The 19,772-nt window shown below is 42.5% G+C and overlaps 1 protein-coding gene across 1 annotated transcript in view; it reads right to left on the reverse strand.

Annotated features, from left to right (window-relative positions):
- Nucleotides 1-1,080: 1,080 nt before the first annotated feature.
- Nucleotides 1,081-19,772, reverse strand: part of CNTNAP2 (contactin associated protein 2) — a 1,133,690-nt gene continuing 1,114,998 nt past the window's right edge. Inside the window, exons 23-24 of the mRNA XM_077808720.1 lie at nucleotides 4,081-4,152; nucleotides 1,081-1,280 (exon numbers count right to left, since the gene is read on the reverse strand). Coding sequence (XP_077664846.1) covers nucleotides 1,081-1,280; nucleotides 4,081-4,152 — 272 coding nt within the window. The remainder of the gene's footprint in view (nucleotides 1,281-4,080; nucleotides 4,153-19,772) is intronic.

Raw genomic sequence — 19,772 nt, forward strand, 5'->3', positions numbered from 1 at the left:
GCTTTCTTCACAAAGGGATTTAAACCAAAGATTTAAAGAACAAACTAAATTGCTATGCCAATGACAGAAAAGTATTATGTGAAAACTGTTGGATCAAATGCATTCCTTAGAATTGCACCAATAGTTCTGGGACAGCCTATGAAGCAAACAAACGGTAAAGTCTGACTCTAATTCCCAACTACAATGCTTATGCCTACATACAGTGTACGCCAATATATCACAGGCAGAGCTGAGTTTAAACTGAAACCGCCATGTGGCCTCAGGTCAGCAGCATCATAGCCAAAGTTACAGAAACAGATTAGGTCTACAGACCCCTTCTGATTTAAATAAACAAACCAAAACAAAAATTTTCCTGTGCTTTTACTGCTCTCCTATAGTCAGAATAATTATAATATTTTTACATTGCTGATAAGTACTATACACAATCAACATTTTGAAATGCCTGTGCCAAAGTGGGAGAATCTTAAAGTGTTGGCACGAGATGATTGAAAATTGGCAAATATGATTTGATCCTCTTTTCTCTACCCCACTTCCTCCCCTAGAACTTTTAAACCCCAATTCAAACACCACCAAATGAAACAATATGTGAACCAGTATTATGGGTATTATGGCAACCTGTCTGGAACCGACTATGCATGACTGAAAAGAACACTTTGAGGATGTATCGATATGTAAGCTGTTTTCAAGACAGAAATATCCACATTCTAAAGGGCTTTTAAAAAATGTAGAAAACTGGCCCTGTTATCATCACGGGTATTTAGAACATCTCTAAACACACACAGAAAAGACAGGTATTACTGACAAATTTTAACCAATGCTGAAGCTCTAAAAGCTGTTGTTTGTTGTTGTTGGGATACAGAAGGGGCAATTCATTGCAAATGAATATTAAAAAGTACTTTTCTTAAATGTGTGTGTTATCCTTGTTTCCAGTCTCATCGATTTTGCCTGTTGCTTGCTCTTCCATTTGTGCTGATCTTTTTACTAGATGTGCTCAAGAGTCTGAAGTAGAGCGTTCTCTCCTCGCTAAAAGAGTCATCCCCACCCCCACCCAGCCCTGCTTCCAACCCCCTCCACACACTCTCAGATAAGCCACTCTTTTTTGCTCTCATCGATGGTCTCCGTAAAGTTGGGGTCATTGTTCATGATGGCTGCATCGGCACTCTCAGCAGACTCCGCCCCCTTGGCCTCATTGGTGTGGTAAGTTCCCTTGTGACGGAACATGTAGCGTATCAGGAATACCAGCGTGCAAAGTATGGTGAAGATCACAACAGCGATGACACCTAATGGATAGGAAGAATGACAGAAGCAGAAAAAATAAAATAAAATTTAGGAATTCCATGGGGGCTTGATTTTACTGTCTACTTCATATGTTTACCCTAATCTGGCACTTTTTTTGTTTGGCTCTACTAATGTCCATGGAATTTCTTTGTGGTTTACTCCAAAACTTAATCAAACAGAATCCCCTAATCCTTACTGCAATGGTTGAACCTCATCATTATTACTATTTATACAGTCCACAGGTGTGTTTGGTGCTTCACGGGTAGTCATAGAGACAGAGGGCCCAATTATTCCCACTGAATACCAGTATAAATGAAGATGAGTTACCTGGACTTTGTCAGGGCAACTCCTTGTGGGACAGAATCCACATGTCATCTGTAGGTAAGTCATGGAGATGCAGCACAGGCCTTCTATGATGCCTATTGCATTTGTCTGGGATAGTGGGTGCTGGCCTTCTGAACCCCCAAGAGGTCAGGTGAGATTGCCTCTCACCTGACCTATTCTCAACTGCACCATCCTATTTAGAGTTACCTCTGCAATAGCCTAGTTGAGGCAAGTACTGAGTGCCTTGACATAGCAAGCCCCCTTAATGACCTTCCTCTTGTTCCCGATGGGCGGCAGTGGTGTTAAAGTGGCACATCTATGGTGTAGACGGCCGGATGGGCCCTCTGTGGGTGTGTGAATTTCATCCAGAGTGGAAAACTGCAAGCTTCTCATGCTAACAATCCTAGAAAGCCTTTTCTCTTCCGTAGTCAGTCGTTTTATAGGAGGCTTGGTAATTGATGAGCTGGGCATTCAGGTTGTTGTTTAGTTAGGGTTCCATATATTCAGAGATGCAATTCTGTGCTCGGAGGGAGCCCAGTTCGTATGGGGGATAAACGCTGGTGCTCGTCAAAATATTTTCAATTTCAAATTTTTTTTATTTTTTCACAAAAAAATTTGTAAACATTTTTCTATTTTCCAACCAGCTATAGACACTTAGTTTTTCAACCATAAAAAGGGGCAGGTTTGATAATAAGGGCTAGATTCACAAAGATACTTAAGTCACCATCACCACACCTAACTTTTAGGTGACCAGAAAAATTAATGAGATTCACAGAGCTCTCAGGCTCCCTATAAAATGAATGGGGAAAGATAGGCACCTCAGAATGGGATTCACAAAAGCAAGCACAGTAGACGACTAAAATAACCAATGGGAGATGGCAAGCTGAGGGAGGGGTGTACAAGACCTCCCCCCACCAGCCCCGACTCCTCTCAGAAACAGGCACCTAAGTCTGGATGCAGGGAGGCACCTCCCTCTGCTTTGAATTCTCAGATGTAAACCCTCTCTTGGGATTAGGCACCTATGTCATTTTAAGAGGAAGGACTCCCTTGTAGCTTTTAGCCCAGAAGTTAGGATACTCACCTGAGGTGTGGGCAATCCCTAGTTCAAATCCTGCCTCTACCTGATGAGGAGAAGGGATTTGAACAGAGACCTGCCATGTGTCAGGTGAGTGCTCTAACCACTGGGCTATGGGATATTCTGTGGAAACCCCTAAATCTCTCCTGTTGAAGCTGTTCCTGTGCATAAATAATTAAAAAACCCCTTTGGATCAGGGGGACTGGATCCTCAGTCTCCCACCCCCAAGGTGAGTGCTCTAATCACCAGGCTACAGACTCTCTCCTTCTGCGTCCCTATCCCCCGTATTGAAGCTGTTTCATTGTGGCTAAATGAAAGGAAGCTGTGGTAATTTCTCCCTAAAACAGATTTTAAGATGAAAGGTTTATCTTTTAGAAAAATACTTGAATGCATTTGGAGATGAACGTGGCAATACTATCTCTCTCTCGCATACTATGGTGCTAATTAAAGAGGGGCTCAGACCCCACCCTCTTATCTGAATACCCCTTTGTATGGTGCAGGCCAGGAGACCTAAGGATACATATGTGTATGTATAAATCTGAATCAGGATCCACATTTGCAGATAATCTCTGAATTATGATTAAGAAAAAAATCCTGCTCACAAGCCAGTTTCACTAAGCAGTGAAAAATGAACATCCCATGAGAGAGGCAGTTAAACAAACGTAGTCCCCGGTGTAGCCAGAATTTTCCCGTTGACCTAGCTACCGCCTCTTGGGAAGGTGGAGTACCTATGTTGACAGGAGAACCCCTCCCATCGACATAGGTAGTGTTTTCACTGAAGTGTTGCAGCTGTATTGTTGCAGCGTTTTAAGTGTAGACCAAGCCCTTAGATGCTGAGGCCAAATTCTGCAATGAATAACTTGTGCATTTGTAATTATAATGAGGTTCTGTCAGGTGTTAGGGCAGAATCTGGCCTCTAAGTAGAGGTGAGGTCAGCATGAAAGCTGAATTATGCCAAGAGCATAACAGAGTGTGCTTGACCTACAGCCTTTGAATCTACAGGCTTGAACCTACTCCAGTGGGAGCAGGAGCAGGCCCCAGGTTCATGCTGATTGGTGTGTACTAATTCATTACACTAAACTGCAGGAAATGTTACCAGTTATGCCAATACAACGACGCTGAATAAAAGTAGCTTTTTTTTACTATAACTTAAATAGCTTCCAAAGTGTCATAAGCTAAACTGAAAAAAGGCACTCTTATACTGATGTAATTCCCCATGTAGACCTCCTTAGCCCAGTATAACTGCAGTGGTTTATATTCACACCTTACCTTACACTGGTATAACTGTCCCATGTAGGGAAACCCTTTACTCAGCCAAACAGTTTGAACACACTATTTTCTGCAATTTCAGACGTCTATGCACAAGCCACAAAACATCTTACCAATGCATATATTTTTCTTACCTCCAATAATGGCAGAGTTCCTGTTAACTCCATCTCCTATAGCTTGACCATTGTATGGGAAATCAGCACTGGCTGTAAAACGGGAATCAAAGATTCATGTTATAACACATCAGTTCCCGAAAACTCACAAGACTGTCTTAAACATACACTTGTCGCAAGCCCAAGATCCTAAAATAAATAAAGTTAAAAAAAGAAAGTCCGCTGTGATTTGTATTTTTATTTTTAAATAAGAAACTTTCCCCTCTGCCTGATACCTCAAAGCCACTCTGCTCAACCCCAAACCATTCAAGAATCTAAACGAAATACAAGAGGCAATCCAGACTTTTACAGGATTTTTAAATTTATTTCTCCCTAACAGTGGGAGACCGTGTTGTGTTTCTAGTGAGATTTCTGCCTTAGTGATACTAGACATTGCTAACCAGAAGGGATTCCAATTTCTCCAGCCTTTAGGGACTGCTATACAGTACCAGCAAACCGTGTGACAAAAAAGGAATTCTCTTTTTTATTGCACAGCCTAAAGTAAACAAATGAGTGATTGTGGTAGAGATGGGCCAAAGAATCAGTTCAGCTTTAGGCTAAAGTTTGGATGGGAAGTTCCAGGTTTGGCCATCCACAGAATATTGAGGAGTATTTTCAAAGGGAATCTCATCTATTTAATCTGTGATCATAATTTTTCTGTATTGCCCATCACTGCAGTGTCTACTTGCTAGCTCTATATTGTATATCCCTGGTAGTTGTGCATATGGCTGCACACTTACAGAACTTGATACTTTGTCACAGAAACACAGTAGTGTTTTCAATGAATAAACAAGAAAATTTCGATAGGAAAACCGTTATTGGAGGAGATGCAGAAATCGGAGAAATTATTTATGACTCAGGTCAGTATTTAAAGCATAGCTGTTCTTTTTTCTTTAAAAAAAGAAAAGGAGTACTAGTGGCACCTTAGAGACTAACCAATTTATTTGAGCATGAGCTTTCGTGAGCTACAGCTCACTTCATCGGATGCATACCGTGGAAACTGCAGCAGACTTTATATATACACAGAGAATATGAAACAATACCTCCTCCCACCCCACTGTCCTGCTGGTAATAGCTTATCTAAAGTAATCATCAGGTTAGGCCATTTCCAGCACAAATCCAGGTTTTCTCACCCTCCACCCCCCCCCACAAATTCACTCTCCTGCTGATGATAGCCCATCCAAAGTGACAACTCTTTACACAATGTGCATGATAATCAAGTCAGGCCATTTCCTGCACAAATCCAGGTTCTCTCACTCCTTCACCCCCCTCCAAAAACCCACCCCCATACACACACAAACTCACTCTCCTGCTGGTAATAGCTCATCCAAACTGACCACTCTCCAAGTTTAAATCCAAGTTAAACCAGAACATCGGGGTGGGGGGGTAGGGATAAAACAAGAGGAAATAGGCTACCTTGCATAATAACTTAGCCACTCCCAGTCTCTATTTAAGCCTAAATTAATAGTATCCAATTTGCAAATGAATTCCAATTCAGCAGTTTCTCGCTGGAGTCTGGATTTGAAGTTTTTTTGTTTTAAGATAGCGACCTTCATGTCTGTGATTGCGTGACCAGAGAGATTGAAGTGTTCTCCGACTGGTTTATGAATGTTATAATTCTTGACATCTGATTTGTGTCCATTTATTCTTTTACGTAGAGACTGTCCAGTTTGACCAATGTACATGGCAGAGGGGCATTGCTGGCACATGATGGCATATATCACACTCTATGTAGAAGTCCAGTCTGCTGTTTCGACCTTCAGGAGGAGTCCACCTAGAATCCTTCTTTCTGTAGTGTTAGTAGGGAGACCTCTGTGGATTAGTTTGTTGTTCAGAGGTATTTTGGAAATATTCCTTAGTCGGAGACGTCGAAAATAGGATTCTAGGTCACCACAGAACTGTATCATGTTCGTGGGGGTGGAGGGGCAGAAGGAGAGGCCCCGAGATAGAACAGCTGCTTCTGCTGGGCTGAGAGTATAGTTGGATAGGTTAACAATATTGCTAGGTGGGTTGAGGGAACCATTGCTGTGGCCCCTTGTAGCATGTAGAAGTTTAGAAAGTTTAGTGTCCTTTTTCTTTTGTAGAGAAGCAAAGTGTGCGTTGTAAATGGCTTGTCTAGTTTTAGTAAAATCCAGCCACGAGGAAGTTTGTGTGGAAGGTTGGTTTTTTATGAGAGTATCCATTTTTGAGAGCTCATTCTTAATCTTTAGCACAAGATCAAATCCGCACAGACACACCCCTGGAACCCCGACCTGGGATATTCTATCTACTACCCAAGATCCATAAACCTGGAAATCCTGGGCGCCCCATCATTTCAGGCATTGGCACCCTGACAGCAGGATTGTCTGGCTATGTAGACTCCCTCCTCAGGCCCTACGCTACCAGCACTCCCAGCTACCTTCGAGACACCACTGACTTCCTGAGGAAACTTCAATCCATCGGTGATCTTCCTGATAACACCATCCTGGCCACTATGGATGTAGAAGCCCTCTACACCAACATTCCACACAAAGATGGACTACAAGCCGTCAGGAACACTATCCCCGATAATGTCACGGCTAACCTGGTGGCTGAACTTTGTGACTTTGTCCTTACCCATAACTATTTCACATTTGGGGACAATGTATACCTTCAGATCAGCGGCACTGCTATGGGTACCCGCATGGCCCCACAGTATGCCAACATTTTTATGGCTGATTTAGAACAACGCTTCCTCAGCTCTCGTCCCCTAAAGCCCCTACTCTACTTGCGCTATATTGATGACATCTTCATCATCTGGACCCATGGAAAAGAAGCCCTTGAGGAATTCCACCATGATTTCAACAATTTCCATCCCACCACCAACCTCAGCCTGGTCCAGTCCACACAAGAGATCCACTTCCTGGACACTACAGTGCTAATAAACAATGGTCACATAAACACCACCCTGTACCGGAAACCTACTGACCGCTATTCCTACCTGCATGCCTCCAGCTTTCACCCTGACCACACCACACGATCCATCGTCTACAGCCAAGCTCTGCGATACAACCGCATTTGCTCCAACCCCTCAGACAGAGACAAACACCTACAAGATCTCTGTCAAGCTTTCTTACAACTACAATACCCACCTGCAGAAGTAAAGAAACAGATTGATAGAGCCAGAAGAGTTCCCAGAAGTTACCTACTACAGGACAGGCCTAACAAAGAAAATAACTGAACGCCACTAGCCGTCACCTTCAGCCCCCAACTAAAACCCCTCCAATGCATTATTAAGGATCTACAACCTATCCTAAAGGATGACCCAACACTCTCACAAATCTTGGGAGACAGGCCAGTCCTTGCCTACAGACAGCCCCGCAACCTGAAGCAAATACTCACCAACAACCACATACCACACAACAGAACCACTAACCCAGGAACTTATCCTTGCAACAAAGCCCGTTGCCAATTGTGCCCACATATCTATTCGGGGACACCATCACAGGGCCTAATAACATCAGCCACACTATCAGAGGCTCGTTCACCTGCACATCCACCAATGTGATATATGCCATCATGTGCCAGCAATGCCCCTCTGCCATGTACATTGGTCAAACTGGACAGTCTCTACGTAAAAGAATAAATGGACACAAATCAGATGTCAAGAATTATAACATTCATAAACCAGTCGGAGAACACTTCAATCTCTCTGGTCACGCAATCACAGACATGAAGGTCGCTATCTTAAAACAAAAAAACTTCAAATCCAGACTCCAGCGAGAAACTGCTGAATTGGAATTCATTTGCAAATTGGATACTATTAATTTAGGCTTAAATAGAGACTGGGAGTGGCTAAGTCATTATGCAAGGTAGCCTATTTCCTCTTGTTTTTTCCCTACCCCCCCCCCCGATGTTCTGGTTTAACTTGGATTTAAACTTGGAGAGTGGTCAGTTTGGATGAGCTATTACCAGCAGGAGAGTGAGTTTGTGTGTGTATGGGGGTGGGTTTTTGGAGGGGGGTGAAGGAGTGAGAGAACCTGGATTTGTGCAGGAAATGGCCTAACTTGATTATCATGCACATTGTGTAAAGAGTTGTCACTTTGGATGGGCTATCACCAGCAGGAGAGTGAATTTGTGTGAGGGGGTGGAGGGTGAGAAAACCTGGATTTGTGCTGGAAATGGCCTAACCTGATGATTACTTTAGATAAGCTATTACCAGCAGGACAGTGGGGTGGGAGGAGGTATTGTTTCATATTCTCTGTGTATATATAAAGTCTGCTGCAGTTTCCACGGTATGCATCCGATGAAGTGAGCTGTAGCTCACGAAAGCTCATGCTCAAATAAATTGGTTAGTCTCTAAGGTGCCACAAGTACTCCTTTTCTTTTTGCGAATACAGACTAACACGGCTGTTACTCTGAAACCTTTTTTCTTTAGTGTATATTGTAATAGGTTGCCATTAAAGACCACTGATACAATCACTGCATCCAGAGGCTTGCTCATTATGGAGTTTAACTTTCTCTTCTTAGGCATCTAGTTTCCTTTTGTGTTGCAAAGCATCTGCACCAAAGTCTTGATAGCTCAGAATCACTTCTCTAGCTCCAAAACTCTCTTCAGACCACATGGCCTCAAGTGGTTTCTCATGTGTATACTCTGGGACTGAGGCAGAGCCATGGTGTGTTAAATAGCTACTAGTCTGACCTCCTGTGTAACACAGGCCATAGAATGCCCTCAAAATAATTTCTAGAGCAGATTTTTTAGAAAAACCTCCAATCGTGATTTAAAAATTGTCAGTGATGGAGAATCCACCACGGCCCTTGGAAATTTTTCCAATGTTTAATTACTCTCACTGTTAAAAATGTATATCTTACTTCCAGTCTGAGTTTGCCTAGCTTCAACTGCCAGCCATTGGATCATATTACACCTTTCTGTACTAGACTGAAGAGCCCATTATTAAATATTTGTTCCCAATGTAGACAGTTACAGACTGTAATCAAGTCACCTCTTAACCTTCTCTTTGTTAAGCAAAATAGTTTGACCTCCTGGAGTCTATCACTATAAGGCATGTTTTCCAACCCTTTAATTATCCTGTGGCTCTTCTCTGAATCCTCTCCAATTTATCAACATCCATCTTGAATATACAGTGTGCCATTCTTCTTCCTTGGATACAAACAGGAGTTCTTCAAAATTCTTGTTAACTGACTGGTGAGCTAACATTAATATCTAGAAACTCGCGTATGTGCTCCACTAGGATCTGCATCAGAGTGGAATAATGAATAGTCTGTGCGGCAATGATACATAGGTGCACCACTGGGGAGCTGTTAATGGGCAAGAGTGTTCATTTTCTCCATCACCGTTTGGTGACTCTTCAAATCCTTCCATTATCTCCAGGACATTAATGGTAAGAACATATCCCAGCAGGACCGTGTTCATTGCCTGACACTTGTACCACAATAGCCGCAAATGATGACTTGCCCAGAGCAAATAAGCGTCATGAAGCTGTAGTTATTACATGTAGCTAACCTTCACATAGCAAAAGCAATTATCTTGTCCATAGGGATTACAGCTGTACTGCTGCTGAATTATTAGGTTGAGGAAGAAAAAAGAAAGCTGCCTTCCTCATTCAGAAATTTCAACCAGTCACTGCCATGCTAGTTAGGCAAAAGTATCCCAGTTCCACAAAGAAACTGAATGATTTTTGGTTCTAAATACCATGCACTACCCTAGTCGTTACTCAGGACCATAAATAGGGCCATTTAGTTATTTGGGTTGTAAAAGCTGGGCTGGAACTATACTGGTATAGTCTCCTTCGATATTCAGGAATCCCTTAATCTCCACCCCATCTCTCTGTTTTACAGCAGCCAAGTGTCCATCTTTATCAATCCACTGGGAATCAAAAAGTAGCAAACATGGCAAAGAGCTCTTCTGTGGAAGCAGCCATCCTGGAAAAAAAACACTCCTCTGGTTTGTGAATTCTATGATTAAAATGTGAGTTTTGGTCCAGTCTTCTGTGAAGATCTGCTCCGCTCCCTTTGCATCCAAGTTGGATTTTAAGAAGTTTGTTGTTAATCAGTGACTGTGCTCAACAATTTCTGTTGCTTTGGGCCAAGAATAAAGCTGTTGCTATCATAACCCCACATCCACTCCACCTAACAGTAGTGATATTCATTGAAAAACCCTCTTTATCGCCCCTTTTTAGCTGTTTAGCCTACAGGCTCCAAATTCTGCAAACATTCAAAGCCTGATTCTGTTTTCACAGTGGTATAAATGATAATCAACTTCACTGGAGTCAGTGGAATTATGGTGATGCAAAATCAGTCTCAGTGAAGATAATCAGAGTTAGTGTCCAAGGAAAAAGAAAATTTCTGAGAAACCAATAGCAAACCAATTTCTGAGAAACCAACAGACAACTGGATCAAATCAAAATAGAGCTTTTCTTTCTTTTGGCTGTTGGATGGTTTCCCTGGCCCTTAACTGTTAGTACCATCACCCAACAAAGAAATACAGCCCTGACAGACCAATCCTGTGTTGCTGCATGTACAAAAATCACTGATATTTTAGGCTTCTGAGAAAGCGTGTGAGACTAGACCAGCCCATTGTTCTTCTCTGGATTGTAGCAGAGAAAAAAAATACCTAGTATTCTTGCTGTACTCCGTGCAAGTACAACGCTGCCTTTCAGACAAGGTTATTGTACTCAGGCTGCCAATTCCATACCCTTTCTCAACAGACACCCTAATTACAGCAACTGTTTGACTAATTGCTTGGCTCTCTATGGTAGCACCACACATCTGCAGTTACTCTGAAATTTCCCTTTCTTACTTGTTCTACGATGAACCCAACCGAGTGGAAAATATATAACATTAATATTTTGTCTTCTTCTATCATTATAACTAAGGGTAACATGTTTACACACTAGAGTGTAATACCTTTCCATGGATTTTAGATTGTAAAATAATGAGTTGCAATAACTAAGGCCCTCATATAGCGTAGCAGTTAAGTATGGTACTTAACATCAAGCATGCAAGTAATATTGGTGAAGCAAGTGAAGTCCATGAGAATACTCACATGCTTAAAGTTTAGCAGGTGGTTAATGAACGGCTGGCGTGGGGCTTACGACAATAAGGACAAGGTGATTAAAATGAGTGAAAGCTGAGGGTAGTTAGCACTCAACCAAAGTGCGCAGCAAGTCTTCATCAATATCCCACCACGGCTTAAATGAAACAGACCCTGGCAATAAGTGAACCAAGGGACTTGAATTTAAAAATAAATAAATAAATAAATAAATAAATAAATAAAAAGATGCCCCATCTGGCATTAGTGAGTAGAATTTTCTTGGTAAAAATGTTGTGGTTTCCTTGCACAGATTTATAACAATTCAGTCATAAGTGACAATGAGGGAGACAATACACTTGGCATGCAAAGTTTGCAGGAGCCTTCGTGTACTGTGTTTTGCATTTAGATCAAGTGCATCAATTTACTGTGGGCAAACCACACGAAAGGCACCCACCATGCCTGACTGTCAAAATATGAATTACTTGAAGTCAAAATGTTTTGCAGAGGCATATCGGGTTTTACAAAGTTTTTGTTGGGAAAGTTTTTGAGGCCCAGGGCTTTCTGGTCACTTTTGACAAAAGAAAGAGACACATCAAAAGCATGAAATTTTTGATCCAAAACCAGCTGTTTTGACAATGCCATTGAACAAAAACATTCAAAAGGTTTTGCTTCTGTTCCAAAAACAAATTTTAAAACATTAAAAGTTGTTGGGATTGCGAAATTGTTCTCTGGACTCCTCTGGTACGTAGGGTAGTGGGGGAGACAGTCTAGGATTATGGAGACACATTTGCTGGATGTTTCTGTTAGAATGATCAGCAGTGTAATAGTTGACACTATTGACACTTAACCTGTCACCAATAGGCTCCAGGCTCAACAATCCACTGAGATGCATGGAATAACTCCTAAATGGGTTGCTACTAACCCCTCTACTTCTTATAGCAGGGGTTCCTGAAATTTGTTATAGCATTCTTCTTGTAACCACAGGAAAAAGCTTTTAAAAGTGATTGTGTGACAGGCATGTAAAAAGTGTGTGTAGTTTTTTGTGGTGACTAAGGAAAAATCTTCCTAGGGAAAGGTGGAAGGACACAGTGATCCAATGAAAGCTGCATCCTTGGAGACAATTAAAAAACTATACTGGACAACACATGAGAAAACAGAGGGAATAATCCTGTACTGGGAGCGGGGATGGATTAGATGAGCCAATAGACTTGATTCTGCACTGTCTTGCACTTTGCATTGTCATTTCCCAATGACAGCATTTTACATGCTTTGACTGTGCAAGTGCAAGGCAGTGGAGAATCAAGACCAATATAATTTTCATTTCAACATAAAGGTTCCGTGATGCATGATTTTCTTCCTTATTTAGGTCAATACATTTTAGGTATAAGAATGGTTGACAGGATTACACCATACAGGGCTGGATTTGTCTGATAACAGTTCCAATTTTAGATACGTTTAGGTGTAGATGTAGTATTTTGAATATTTACTGTTAACAAAGTTCCAAACTGATTTGCAGTATATTACATCACTCAAAAGCCTGGACCCAGCTGTCTTTTTACTTCTCAGTAGACACATCTGAATGTCACTGGGTGCCTCAATAGGACTTCAGACAAGAACTGATGATATATTAGTCATGCTGGCCTAATCTATTAGCTTCATGAAAATTTCATGAACCGGTCTTACATTTCACCTGTTAAGGAAGGAAAACAAATACTTCCTTTTATAATTAATGTAGAATACGAAACGCTCTGGTGCTCTCAAAGGAACTGTAGAGTTAAGTGCTGATCAAAGCCTAGCTGTAGATATCTAAGCATTGGTAATGGACCCAAAGGGAAACCTATAAAAAACTGCCTCGGGACTAGGAAAAATTGTCTTTATGGAAAGCGTGTGTATGTGTGTAAATCTCCAAAGACAGGGTTTCTCTTTTGTTTCATTTTACAATGGCATGTGGGAAGGATTTTGATTCCATTCTCCTCTCTCTGTTGGAGTCATGGAAGAAGGTTACAAAATAGCCCTAGGGTGGAAATAGTTCCAGGCCTCTCTACATATGCCTTGCAAGGACGGGAAAGAACTAAGAATAGGGAATAGTGCAGTTCAGGGTTGGGAAACTCATTTACATGGGTTGCCTACCCTGCAAGCAACATGTCTACTCCAACCCCTGCAGTGGGGAAAGTCTCATTTTCTGTTTGCCTTCAGGAGGCTGGATCTTGTGAGCTAAATAGGTATTTGTATCTCTTTCCACACCCACACCCTCCTGAGCAATAAAGACTGTTTGATTATTGTCCCTTTGATACCAATTTTGGAGATCTTTGGTACTCTATGCTGTCACATTAAAGGTTTTGGATACTGAGACATGTAATGCCATTTACACCTCTCTCGGTGAAAGATGAAGCCTGTGGTGATGAGTCTTGAGGGGAATGGCTTTTAAACTAATGTATTTGTAAACTGAGAAGCCTGAAAAATAGCAACTGCTATATTCCCAATTTGTACATTAATGTGCCTATAATTTGTAGCTCCTATATTTGTAATTATCAAAAATGGTGGGACAAATCCTGCTCCTGCTGAGGTCAATGAGGATTTTGTGGCTGATTTTAATGGGAATAGGATCAGCCCCTGGCCCCATACATGTGATGTGTGCATTAATTTTCTAAAAAAAAAAAAAGAGACAAAACAAAACCCCAAACTTTTGTATGGAGCATGTGGTATGATGTAGGGACAAAGAAGAGAGCTTCAATATTCAGAGTCAAAATATAAATTTAAACTTGAAACTGTAAAGGCACCAACCTTGGCCTTCAGCTTCAGAGTGTTTATGCTAGTTCACTAAATTGTCTTCAACCTCTGGAGAGAGAGCCAAAGGAAAAGCAAGGCAGTGGAGCCAAGAATTTGGATATCAAAATGCCTCCCTCTCCACTATTTAATAATTTCCCTTAACAGGATTCCTAGTTATTGATATATTTGTAAAATAAATACAGTCTTAGCAGAGGTGACAGTGGCTCTCTTTGTAAACTGATCTACTAATTTTCTTATTCCTAGACTGTATGATTAACATTCTACTCAGTGCTGTACGAAATAGCTACAAACGCGTGGGTCTCTTAGCAAGTACCAAAACAATGTATAGGTTTGGATGGTAGCTAAACATCAACTGGCTGGTACATCTGATGAACTGTCAGAAACTACAGACTGTGAGTATATCTTTTAGGAGAAGAAAAACATGCACAATTGTGAAAGAGAACCAGGCAAGAGTGAAGGGTCCATATTTAACTTTCCATCAGTAGAGATTACAGCAAATTCTAGCACCGTAATTAAGCATTTAAGGAGCAAGCACTGATGTTGCCAAATCTCAGACAGACACTTTCCTTCGTTTGTCTTCCTGCTCCTTAGGGATGAGAAAAATATAAACTGTTACATCTTACGACCTATTACCTACTAATATTAATTTGCAGCGTTGATGATGAGCTGCTGAGCTATGAAGTTTTGCTTTGTTGTGTCCTGGCTACCCAAGAAAAATCACCTCTTCCCTGTTAGCAAATGCACCAGAAATCAAGCTTGGACATTTTTGGAGATACTCTGTTGGTATGGAAATCTGGGGGCTGAAGGTGGGTCATTCTCCTCAGATTCCTTGGCTCTGCAACTCATTTCTCAAGTGACTTGCCAGAGGCTGACTCTGTTGGCCTTAAGGACATGATGTAGGGGCTTTTTCAAATCTTTGCATGAGTGGGCAATGGTGAGTCTAGCTCAGGGGTCGGCAACCTTTCAGAAGTGGTGGGTTAAGTCTTCGTTTATTCACTCTAATTTAAGGTTTCATGTGCCAGTAATACATTTTAACGTTTTTAGAAGGTCTCTTTCTATATGTCTATAATATATAACTGAACTATTGTTGTATGTAAAGTAAATAAGGTTTTTAAAATGTGTAAGAAGCTTCATTTAAAATTAAATTAAAATGCAGCGCCCCCCCCTGGACCAGTGGCCAGAACTCGGGCAGTGTGAGTGCTGCTGAAAATCAGCTTGCGTGCCGCCTTTAGCATGCGTGCCATAGGTTGCCTACCCCTGGTCTAGCTTATAGCTTAATGTCAATGAGTACTGCATTGTCAGCAATGATCAGCAAGCATGTTAATTTAAAAACAAACAAACAAAACTGTTCAGTGCCCAGAAACCATGTAATAGGTGCCTTTAAAAATGTGTGAGTGGCCTCATTCTCAGTACAGATGCTTAGTACAGTGGCATGCTTGGCCTTTTGTCCTCTAAACCCTTTCTGGATCTGCACTTTTGGTGTCTTCAGAGGTCAAGTTTGGAAATGGAGGGGCCCATCATGAATAAAGATGACTGATTCTTCTCTTCTAACTCATCTGTCACTACAGACAGGGATTTGTAGGAAAGAATCATCTACTGCTTTCCCCTGAAGAAGATGATGAGAACAGCTTCTTATATCATCTGTTATCGAGCTGGCTCTTGTGCTGTTGGAAGCACCATTACAAACGAGGATCAACCACTGAGTGTGCTATTCTCCAAGAGAGCTGCAATTGGGAGATGCTCCATATACTGCACCCACAGGCCAAGATAGTTTGAAATCAGAAATACTATTTGCAGCTAATAATGATTGGGGTCCTCTGCTTTCATGATCCAAATGTACAGGGACAAAGAGAATATAATATAGCAAAAGCAGCAGCTATTCAGTACTTCAGCTGCTTTTTGAACTGGTGCATCCTTGAACAGCATTTCTACAGTTCCTGTCACAAGATAATTGCTCTGTCTGCTAACATGTGGAAGGGCTAATGGTCACAGAAAAGAAGCTTAGAAGCCCAATTAGCCTTACTCACTGACAACCTCTAATGCTGCTCAGGAAGGAGATAGAAGTCTTTGTTCAAAACAGCCACAATGCTGATATATTAGTCACATCATCCCTAGTGAAAGGATTAATGTAACACGATGAGTTAACCATGTGACATTATGTCCCTGTAGTGAAGCGATGACTCACCGGAGCGGCACCTCCTGCTGGTCGTCTCAGGAATTAACTCTTTCCAGCCCAGAGCACCCTCTGCAGGCCAGTGTTTTGTCTGCCTCGGGCCCCGTGTCCCTCCTGGACCCCGGTCCCCTTTACCTCAGGGTTCTGCCCCAGCAGTACCCCCATACTCTGGGTCTCCCCTCCCAGGGGAACCCCTAACCCTTTAAACCCACCCTGCCTCAGTGGCTACTGATTGAGCTGGCCACAACTGTGGCTGCTTCCCCAATCAGCCTAGCCTTTCACAGCTGCAGCCCTCTCCAGGGCTGCTTTTAACTCTTGTTTTCCAGGAGTGGGGCAGCTGGCACACTACAGTCCCATATTCTTCATAGAAATATGCTTATGATATGAATATGGCATAAGTAAGATGTATTTTATGCAAGATGGGTGGGTCATGTGAGATCAATGGAAAGGTTATGATTTACTGAATATGATTATCCAATGTGTATGCATGTATCATTTCTATATCTGAAATTAGGTATATTAACTATGTAACAATTACAACTATGTTTTCACCTGGGGAATGCCCACCAGACGGTATGCAAACAGCCTGGATGGGCCATTAGGAGGAAGTCTCTGAAGATGCTAATCTCCCTCCTTCCTGAGAAGTTTCCTGGGATGCTGCTTTGACACAGCTGGGATGCTGCAGCGTAAGCTGATCATGTCACCTGGTACTGGACACCATCTTCGACTTCTCGTGTTTTTCCATTAAGATGGGGTGGGGGTCAAACTGGAAAACAAAGGATTCCTGCCATATGCAAATCTCATTTTAAGGCTGGGGAATGAGTTAATCTTGATTCTTCTCCAATGCCTCCCTGCCCAAGAAGGAAGACTGATGAAAACACCTGAAGGAACAATGGAGCTAAGCTGGGGGGGGGGGGGAAGGGTCTGAGCCTAAGTGAGAAAGGTCTAGCCTGTGAAAGGCATACCTGGAGATTTAAGCTGCAAGTGGTGCAGTTTACCTTCAAGAAACTCTGTAACCTGCATAAAACAACATTTAAGGTGAGAATTTGCTACTATTAACCAGTTAACTTAGTGTATTAAGTTTAGGTTGCGTATTTTGTTTTATTTGCTCAGTAATCTGGTTTGATCTCTTTGCTATCCCTTATAATCACTTAAAATCTACCTTTTGTAGTTAAGAAACATGTTTTTTTGTTTATTCTAAAACCAGTTTGTGTAATTCATAACTGGGACTGGGGGGCGGGGGCGGGGGAGCTGTGTATAACCTCCACACATTGAGGGAGGAGGCGGATTTCATGATCTTACGCTGTATAGATCTCTATGCAGTGCAAGACAATATAATTTTGGGATTGCATCCCAAAGGACGTGTATATTTGCGTGCGGGGCAATCCCCGAGCTGAGTCCTCCCACACAGAGCTGATCTCAGTGTCTGTGTATTTTTTTCCAGCTGGGCGTGTCCCTACCTGTGTGTGTGTGCTGGAGAAGGCTTGAGGGCCTGGCATAGCAGGACAGGGTGAGGGAGCCCAGACTGGTGGAACGGGCAGGCTCAGTGGCACCCCAGTATATCAGGTGGCACCCCAAAGGGGTGGTGGCAACCTGTCACAAACCACACGTAATTTTCCACATGGTATTGTGTCAAATGCTTTACTGACGTCCACATAGATTAGATCTATTGCATTCCCCTTGTCTAAGAAATCAACTCTCTTATCAAAGAAAGGTATCAGCTAGTCTGGCACGATCTACCTTTGGTAAACCCATGTTCCATTTATCTTTATGTCTTTAATTATTCTTTCCTTAATCTTTGTTTTAAAGTGGGGTGGGGAATAGCTCAGTGGTTTGAGCATTGGCCTGCTAAACCCAGGGTTGTGAGTTCGATCCTTGAGGGGGCCATTTAGAGATCTGGGGCAAAAATTGGGGATTGGCCCTGCTTTGAGCAGGGGGTTGGACTAGATGACCTCCTGAGGTCCCTTCCAACCCTGATATTCTAGGATTCATTCATAAGTCAGCACTCAAAAGTCAGACTATAGTGGAGAATGACTTGTTGAATTTCACCACTACACCATCGCCAGAAAGAGTCACCATGGCAACAGCGAAAGACTATGCATTATAAAGATACTCAGCAAGCTAAACAAGATAATGCTTTAAGATAAAGTTGTTCAATAGTATGGCAAAGTGCCAGAAAGGGGGGTGAAGCAGCATTTTAACTCTGGCAATGAATCCAGAAGGAAATGGAAATTGTATTAATTCTAAATGTATGTGAATTCAGTGCCAAGTACAAGTGCAAGAGACTGAAGTCCTGTGTTTAGCACAGGCAATGGCAGTGCATGCCTCCCCACCAATATGTTGCAAACCTGACTCATAGGAATCACTTCTAGGCGCAAGAGGGTGATTTAGTCTCCAGGGCACATTCTAGTTTTGTCTCTATGGCTGCAAAAATGAGAGATAATCAGTAATAGTTGTGGTATGGACACCTGCCTGCTTAGAAATGGATTGAGACCTAACTGTGGGCATCCAAGTTTGAAATGTTGTCTTAAGCTAATAAGCAGCACTTGTTTTTCATGGTAGCTCTGGGATTATATTGCTAGCACTATCACGTGGTCTCATGTTATTTGACTGGTGAACCCCTGCTGCTCACTCCCCTCCAGAACATTACTCCTCAGGGAATTCCGTGGCAGAAAATTAAAAATTCTGCAAATTTTATTTGTCGATAAAAAAACGTGGAGGCTCCAGTATTGCAGTGGGGAGCAGAGGCCACTGGCTGCAGGGAGGTGGGAGATCACCCTGCAGCAATCCCTGGGGACATTGGTGGTGAGGCTTCACCCAACCCTGACACAGCACAAGGGCTGGGCCTGTCCCAGAAACACCGTGGGGTTCTGCTCCTCCGTGCCAGGCACACTAGATGTGGACAGGCAGACTCAGCCCAGCAGGATCCAAGTGTGGAGAGGCTTAGTGGTGGGCATCTGGGTATGGGGCGAGGGGTCTGGATGCACAGGGGTTGGGCAAATGGGAGATGGGTCTGACCTGGCACCTTCTGGAGTATCCTCAGCCCTGTCCCTCCACAGTGATTTACTCTCCGCCAGCTGCTCTGGGTGCCCGAAATGATATGCCTGTGTTGCTGGGGTGGGGCATGCGACCGCTCATGTGGCTTCTCTTTGCTTTCCTGTTACAAAGTCATTTTTCTGCAGGGAAGCAAAGAAATCTGCAGTGGACATGAATTCTGTGTGCATGCAGTGGCGAAGAATTCCCCCAGGAATACAACATGCACACACATATCCCTGCAATGACACCAGTGATAGCACCCATCATAGTGTTCTTCTTGTCCCTCCAGGGGATCTCTGCTGGTAGGTAATGATTAGCATGATTCCTGTAGCACTGGCAGGACACAGAGTCAGAAAGGGAGCTACTTCCTGCAATATCCATCCATCTTGAATTATTTTTGGAGCAACATCTGTTTTAGCACAGTTAACTAACCAGTGTGATCTATTCTTTTACATGAGACCTTACCCAAGGTCTAGCAACAATACAGATGTACAGTAGCTTAATTTCAATGGGATCTGTGCTCAGCACCTCTGGTAATTTTATGCCACTGATTTAGGAACCTATGTATGGATTTATGAGTCTAAGTTTGGGGACCCAGGTTAGAAGGTTTTGGCTTCAGTCATCCTGCACCAAGCTTTTGACATTGCTGGATCTAAAGTGCAA

Source organism: Eretmochelys imbricata, chromosome 2 (genome assembly GCF_965152235.1).
Source record: "Eretmochelys imbricata isolate rEreImb1 chromosome 2, rEreImb1.hap1, whole genome shotgun sequence".
NCBI classification, from domain to species: Eukaryota; Metazoa; Chordata; order Testudines; family Cheloniidae; genus Eretmochelys; species Eretmochelys imbricata.